The sequence below is a fragment of the Lonchura striata genome, chromosome 6 (genome assembly GCF_046129695.1).
Source record: "Lonchura striata isolate bLonStr1 chromosome 6, bLonStr1.mat, whole genome shotgun sequence".
Classification (NCBI taxonomy): Eukaryota; Metazoa; Chordata; class Aves; order Passeriformes; family Estrildidae; genus Lonchura; species Lonchura striata.
Window position 1 is genome coordinate 3,281,376 of NC_134608.1, and position 8,036 is coordinate 3,289,411.

The 8,036-nt window shown below is 45.1% G+C and overlaps 1 protein-coding gene across 2 annotated transcripts; it reads right to left on the reverse strand.

The window, feature by feature from the left end:
• Nucleotides 1-328: 328 nt before the first annotated feature.
• Nucleotides 329-7,541, reverse strand: CNIH1 (cornichon family member 1). Of its 2 annotated transcripts, XM_021546819.2 has the most exons (6): nucleotides 7,401-7,541; nucleotides 6,190-6,258; nucleotides 5,877-5,924; nucleotides 2,605-2,717; nucleotides 2,031-2,174; nucleotides 329-1,253 (listed from the first exon to the last, which is right to left on the reverse strand). In XM_021546819.2, the coding sequence occupies exons 1-6, from the start codon at nucleotides 7,479-7,481 to the stop codon at nucleotides 1,226-1,228; spliced, it is 483 nt and encodes a 160-aa protein (XP_021402494.1). In that variant the 5' UTR covers nucleotides 7,482-7,541; the 3' UTR covers nucleotides 329-1,225. The 2 variants fall into 2 exon arrangements, with proteins under 2 accessions (XP_021402494.1, XP_021402496.1); XM_021546821.2 differs by lacking the exon at nucleotides 5,877-5,924.
• Between the last annotated feature and the right edge of the window lie 495 nt (nucleotides 7,542-8,036).

Consider the following 8,036-nt stretch of genomic DNA (forward strand, 5'->3'; position numbering starts at 1 on the left):
CAGTTTATGCAAAAAAAAAATTTACTAGAACGGGGAAACTGCATTGTTCTCCAGCACAGGTAAATGAAAAAGATCTCTAATTATTACTTGTAAATTAAGCAGCTGTTCACAGTCACAATTTACAATGCAATATTTATCTGCAACATCTTCCCCTGCCCCATCTGCTATTTAACTAAAGGGAAAAAAGCAGGAATTCAGAACTTCCCTTTTCCAGAGGTAATTCAATTCTGTCTTCTATTTTTAAAGGGAATGCAATAATCCACTATAAAACAACAGTGAGAATCTGTTGAATTTATAAACAAAACAAAAGGCACCACATAAAAAGAAGTGTTGCTGAATTTGAGATTTGTTTTTTATTATCATTTATTGCACTAAGGAACAGCAGGGCAGTTTCACAATCTCACCTTCTGCTTTGAAAAGTCTGTAGTATTTACTACTCTTAAATCCAAGAGTGTTTTCATCATTGGACTTGATAAACATTGGAGGTTTGTCCATTTGTTAATCAGACAGCACAGACATTAAAAAAAAACAAAACCCAAAAAAACCATTTAAATTCATTCCTTCATGGACAATTCAGCTTCTCCTACCGCAATGGCACAGACTCGAGATTAAAGCAGGGTTAATGTTTGGAGAAGATACAGAGGGCTCTGTGGACTTATGGATGCACACACAGGGGAAGATTAACCAGATAATAAAAAAATAAACCAAAACAGAACTATTTTTGCTTTTGTGTCCATGAATTAATATCCTAAGACCCATGTTGCCTATGGGCAAAACATACAGTATTCCAGTTGTTCCCAAGCACTTGGAGCTAGGGCTGGTTTAGAGTAAAGAGTGGGATACACAAGTCCAAGTGAGCCACTACAAAGCCCATCCTACAGCAAATCCCTAGAGTACTAAGGCTAGTAGTAACCAACACCTACTTGAAGGTTATGGCTGTTCCTTATGGAGTGCAAAGTCAAAACTTTTCAAACCCCAGTCATCTTTATATTAATTTACACATAATTCATTAATTTCAGCGTCCCAGTAAAATATAAGAAAACAGTCTTTCCACAATTATAAAATGTGGAAATATTTAAAAAATAGGGGAGTCATTGTTTTCTAACTCAATTTTGAACATCGGGTTCCAGATTTAATCTTGGTCAGAGGTTCTTGTTGTAAAGAATCCATGTTTTTTGTGGCTGTTGCATGCACTTAACTGGAACAAAGCTTGCTGAATGTCTTCTTAAGAGCTCACCAGAACATAAATCATGCTGCAGAAGAAAATAAAAATATTAAGATGCATCGTTTTGATTAGTGTTACACATTTAATTATAACAGGGTCTACTATAAAGAACAAGTCCATGTGAGATAGGTGGATTGTGACTCAAGATTTGACAAAATGACTCTTCTACTTTTGACTTCAACAAAACCACATTTACATGAAATACTTTCCTCTGAAAACAATGTTTCCGCTTCTTAATTAAAACACCCTGGGATTTATTGTGTTATGCTTAATGGAAGTTTGGAGCTTTCGGTCTACAGTCATGAACAGAGACTCAAAAATTCTGACCAAATGAGGATTTGTGTTTTAAAGCAGAATCAGGGGTGAATGTGGATTCTTTTTCAGGACAGCTGGCACTGTAGGTGATCATACAGATTCCCAGCATGTTTTGAGTTGGAAGGACTTTACAGATCACCTCACTCCAACCCCTGCAATAGGCTGGGAGACCTTTGGCTATGCCAGGCTGCTCCCAGCCCTGTCCAACCTGGCCTTGGACACTTCCAGGGATCCAGGGGCAGCCACAGCTGCTCTGGGCACCCTGTGCCAGGGCCTGCCCACCTTCACAGGGGACAGTTCCTTCCCAATATCCCATCTAATCCTGCCCTCTGGCAGTGGCATTCCCACATGTCCTGTCACTACACACCCTTGTCCAAAGTCCCTGTCCAGCTCCCACAGGCTCCCTTCCAGCACGAGAAGAACAATATTCTTATGGACAGCATTTCTCTCTGCACTGAGCCAAAGCTTCAGACTGAAGAGGAAAACTTACCCATATAGGTAGTAAAAAAAAGATAGAAGGTAGAATGCTAATTTGCACCATCCTTCTTTCTGGCAATAGGCTAAAATATCTGCATTCATGATGGTCGTAGGATCGTAGAGCCCCGGGCCGCTCATCACGGGTCTGCTCATGTACCTGGAAGGAGGCACAGGCAGGTGTGGGGTGACAGCCACAGGAAACCAGAGTCCTGCCCCCACCCACCAGGGACTGCCACAGCTGAGACGAGGAGTAACACCCTTGACAGAGAAGCAATTCAATTCCCATGTCTTAAGGAATGGGAGAGGAGACTGGAACTGCTGCTTCGACTGGCATTCCACACTGGGAATTGTCTCAGTGCACCTGTGACATGTCAGTGACTTTAACACACACAACTCAATTCTCACACAGCACAAGAGAATTAAAAAAACCCCAAGAAAGCCAGGTGTTGGTTCTTATTGTACAGCCATGACCTGAACCTTCCCAGAAAGCATCTGGTGTGCTTCCAAGACACAGAACACTGGACAGGAATACAGCAACAGGAGAATGAGTAACAATTCACCGAGCATAACAGACTTGCCAAAATTACCTCCAAATATGATAAGCCAACAAGGGCATATTGAGACCCAGTGTGAGCCACTCTGCTGCACAGAGAAACATGACACAGAAGAATGCATGGATGAGGTACTCTGGAAGTACAAGCTGGAAAAGAAAAAGGCGAGTTAGAAATTTCAACTGCACAGAGCAAAACGTGGCATTTCAGCTACTTTGGAGGCACGCGATTGCTTAAAAATATTATTGAAAACCAACACTAACAAGAACAAGACTGTGGAATGTGAAAGCAGCAGCCAGCACTATGTGCCTTGCTGTTTTCACATGCTATTCATGAACCAAGGAGAAAAATTTCTAAGATTTAATGGTCAGGTCAGTATTTTTTAATTACTTCTATTAAATTAACAGATTCCACCGCTTTATGCATGACACTCAGAAGAGGTCACTGAGATATTTCTGCTCATGCAACATAGAAATATCAGTAGGAAACGTGCTCTGCAGAACAGTTTATAGGCAAAAAGATGTTTGTGGTTTCCTGTTTTACAGCTTTGTTATGGTCTTCACAGATCCAGAACTTTTCAAAGTCAAATTATTCCCAAAATGTAACGCCCCAGGCAGAGCTTTACCCAACCAAACCAGCGGTGACGTGGTGGCACACACAGGTCTGCACAGAGGAGCTGCTCTGCACAGTCTGGGGGGAATCGGGCGGTTCTCCCTCACAGGTTCCCACTGTGCATGCTTTACAGCATCATGCTTCCAGCAGAAGCCCACAGAGCTCAGTACCAGGTACTATGGAATCACAGGAAGCATGGAATGCTGCGGAGATTAGTGCTGTTAATAGGAACAACATGGAGAGGAACAGAGAGTAAACACATGCACAGAGCTGTGAAATCTCACACCCAACACACAAATTAAATTTCATAAGTCACCCCAAAGTGTTGCTATTTACTGCTTTATTACCAGGTTCAGAGGAATCGCACAAATCAGACTGGTTTGGGTTGGGAGGGACCTGAAAACCCATCCAGTTCCACACCTTCCACTATTCCAGGCTGCTCCAAGCCCTGTCCAACCTGGCCTTGGACACTTCCAGGGATCCAGGGGTAGCCACAGCTTCTCTGGGCACCCTGGGCCTCAGCACCCTCATATGAAGAATTCCTTCCTAATCTCCCACCCATCCCTGCCCTCTGGCACTGGGAGCCATTCCCTGTGTCCTGTTCCTCCATCCCTTGTCCCCAGTCCCTCTCCAGCTCTCCTGGAGCCCCTTCAGGCCCTGCAAGGAGCTCTGAGCTCTCCCTGGAGCTTCTCCTCTCCAGGTGAGCACCCCCAGCTCTCCCAGCCTGGCTCCAGAGCAGAAGCAGAAGATCTGTAAAACTGTTGCCTTCTTAACTCAGGCCCCATAGAACTTCTCCTCATGGAAAACACCCCATTTTTACCCAAAAGGTTTAAATTGCCTACATATGTGCAGGTACACACACAACACACTCTGCCCTCTTTTTGTGCAATATGATTAAATCGCATGGGATGATTACATCAAAGTTTCAGTGGTTTCCAATTTTTTTCTTCTTTTAGAACCTAAGAATATCTTCCTAGAAATCTAAAAGCTACCAACAAACACACTCACTGCCTACTTTGCTATGAAATTCTAATTCTCTAAATGAAGAATATTGCAAACTTGCAATAACACCACCAAAATTCAGCTGTTGTACACAAAATGTTTCAAGTAAATATTTTCATCCAGATCCTTCTCTGCATACTTACCATTTACACATGGCAATTATTTATAGCAGAACAACAACTACCCTGCCCAACACACGATGCATTTGGCAGCCTGCTCAGACAGATACACTGGGCCTGAAAAAATCTGTATTTATTTACCTACACATCTCAAAATATGTTTTTCTTTTCTCTTGTTTATTATACCCTACTACCACATCAGGATCCCTGCATTTTTCCAGTCTCCCCCACTTGATCCTCCCTGCCTGTCCTAAAGAAAAATGAATTACATCAGATCCTACCATATTTATCACAGAAGTGAGGGAGGATGGATCTGGTTGCTGAGAAAAGACACGACTATAACAGGAGCAGAGAAGAGAAGGAATCAGCAGTGTACTAAGGAGTTACTATTTTAGGCTAATCTTTGCACTGAGGTGCCTCAATTCCTACCAAGATCTTTGGTTCTTTGTACAGGAAAACAACACACCCATGTGTTTGTCCAGCATCATGTACCAGATCCCCTCAAGAGCCTGAACTTCACTTTTGGGGATTAGCCTGCTTCCACAGGAACAGCAAAAATGAGGTTATTTCAGACTTTCAGTTGCAAAGCTGCCATGTAAAGGACACTCCATGCACGTGGGGCAGCAGAAGGTTAATATTCAGTTAAACATGCACATTTTTACACTACAAAGGTTGCAGTAAGGTCATAATGCATCAATGTAATGAGAGTTGGCCTCTCCCACACTGCAGCAGAGATGACTGGAACAGACCAAGCAAGGGAAACTGTTAGATGCACAGCTCTCCTAGCAGCAAACCTCCTCTCCTCCTCCCCTCCTCACACTGAAATATTCACTTTCATTTGTCCGCTGCACACGTAACACGCTCTCCCCCAGCCCCCCAATTACAGCAAATTTATTTTTTGGTGGCATATTTTACTTCAAACTAAAGCTACAGTTCAGGCCACACTGCTGTGCTGCCCCTGCATCTTCCCTCAGCCTGGGCACACACAAAGGAAAAGCCATAAGAAAGACATAAAATGCTGCAGGGTCAACCTCTGTGTTCTTTAACAAGCCTCCCTGATGCTGCTGGCCTGTCAGAGATGCAGCCAAAAAGTTTGCCTCAAATTCTTTTCCTAAGCCAAGGAGTGTCTGAGCTGCATCCAAGAGAGGACACTGGGACACACCCCTGATCCTGGAACACAGAACAGAGAAGTGAGGAAAGCACCTATCACCTTCCACTCACCCAAATCCTCAAAAAAAGATCAGAACTGACTTGGTCAATGCTTAAAAAAACCCCAAAGTATTCTCCTCTAATCTGAACTGAGTAAATCTGACTTGAAAAACACAATTTATTTCTGCCTAAAGTTCTTTTCTGACACCTAACAGGCATGTAACAGTTTTCCCCAAGTTGCTGGGTAAGCAAGCAGAATTGGTTTGGCATAAAATATGGAAATCCATGAGGTTGTTATAAACCCCAACAAACAAATAACGAGCAGATGAACAGGCAGACTAAACAAAACAGCTAAAGAGTATTACAAATGTTCCTAACAAAATGAAAGGGAAGTTAAAAAACATGAAACTGAAAAGCAGTACACACCTTTAATGCAATTTTGACTCTTTTAATCTTTTTGACCTTTTCAACTGTCTTTGTGCCGAAAATGTGGAAAGCAGATTGAAAGAATGTTAGTATGACAGCTGACAAGATCATCATCAGATTAATAACAGTCAGAATATTCAACTTGAAACTAAAGAATCAGACAAAGAATTTCCCTAGAACTTCTACCAACAGCGAGGGCTTCTCAACCCAGATGCAATTCTATTGCCCAGGCTGATTGCATCAAGATAACACCAAAAATAAGCACTTTACATGTATTTATTTAGCAAAACAAAACGTTTGGTGTGCTACTTACAGGATTGAGTGTATTACACTGGTCTATGGGGTTCTTGTAATCAGTCTTCAGTTCATCAAATGCTATAATCTAAAGGAAAAAAAAAATGAAAGTTTTGATTCCCCAGGAGCAATTGTGTATTTTATCCATTAAAAGTAGCATTTTGGCACAAAGCTGCTACCTTTGCTCTCAGTAACATTTCACCTAAGTTCTGCCTACATCAACTCACAGGTAAGACAGATGTGGAACAGGTTTTACAAATACGAAAGCAGTAGTTTCATCAGCTATTCAAAAGCCTCTGACTACTCTCCAATTTTTTATCTTCCCACCTGCAATGAATTTCCTACCTCCCCTTTATCAGTTTTCAACCCCACTCGCTGTGCAGACCTCAGCCTCACCCAGGATACTCTTGGTGACCAACAGGAATCTGGCATGGGGTTTAATACAGAAAAAGCAAGAGCAAGCTTAAAAGCCAAAGGATATTCTTCCTCATTGTCAAAGTAAATGCTGAGCCCACATACATCCCAGAATTACAAAACTCTTAGGACTGGAAGGGACCTCTGGAGACCATCCAGTCCAACTTTCCTGCCAAAGCAGGATCACACAGAGCAGGTTATACCTCCAAAAGGTGCATCCATTTAAAAATACACTGGTCTTTTTTTTGACATAAAGATGCAGCATGAGGTACAAAAGGCACTTTTACACCACAAGTGTTCTGCCAAGCATCACATCCTCCCTCAGAGCACCTCATCTGCAGGGTCCTGCTGCTGCTCCCCCAGTGCCAGGCTCGAGGAGCAAACCACAAATCATGGAATGGCTTCGGTTGGAAAGGACCTGAAAGATTATCCAATTCCAAACCCTGCCATGGCAGGGATATTTTCCACCATCCCAGGTTGCTCCAAGCCCATCCAGCCTGGCCTTGGACACTGCCAGGGATCCAGGGGCAGCCACAGCTGCTCTGGGCACCTGTGCCAGGGCTTCACCACCCTCACAAAGAATTCCCTCCCAATATCGCATCCAACGCTGCCTTCTGTCAGCGGGAAGCCACAGCCCCTTGTCCTGCCACTCTGTGCCTGTATAAAACCCATTTTATCCGGGAGGGGCCGATTCCCGCTCCTAGGGCGGTTCCGGACGCGGTTTCCCCGCTCCCTCAGCGCAGTCCGGGGACGCCCCGGCGGCTCTCCGGGGCCGTTCCCCGTGCGGTCCCCCCGCTCCACGGTGCCCGTACTCACATGCCAGATGGCGAAGAAGATGAGGGCGGCCGTGAGCAGCAGCGCCAGCATGTAGCAGAAGGCGGCGAACGTGAAGGCCATGGCGGCGGGGCGGCGCGGGGGCTGCCGGGCGCCTCAGCGGCGCCGCGCAGCCGCCATGGCCGCGCCCGCAGCGCCCCCTGCCGGCCGCGCGCCGCCGCCATTCCGTGAGGGGGGCGGCGAGGGGATGGGGCGGAGAGCGGGAGTTCACCCGAGGCGTGGGAGGAGGCAGTGCGACCGCGCCTCGCGGAGCGCGGTGGGAGAGCGGCTTGGCGTAGGATCATGGAATCGCAGAATCTAGCTTAGAAAAGACCTACAAGATCATCGACTCAGTGACTCCTGTGACTGTCAACACACCAGAGCACTGGGTGTCATTTCCAGTCATTCCTTGAACATCTCAAGGGATGGGGACTCCACACCTCCTTGGGCAGCTTTTCCCAATGACTGAACACCGTTTCCATGGACAAAGTTTCCATAATACTCAATTCAAACCTCCCCTGAGGCATTCTGAGGTCATTTCTCCTTGTCCTGTCCCTGTTCCCTGGAGCAGATCCCAAATCCCCCTGGCTGTCCCCTCCTGTCAGGAGCTGTGAGAGCCACAAGGTCCCCCTGAGCCTC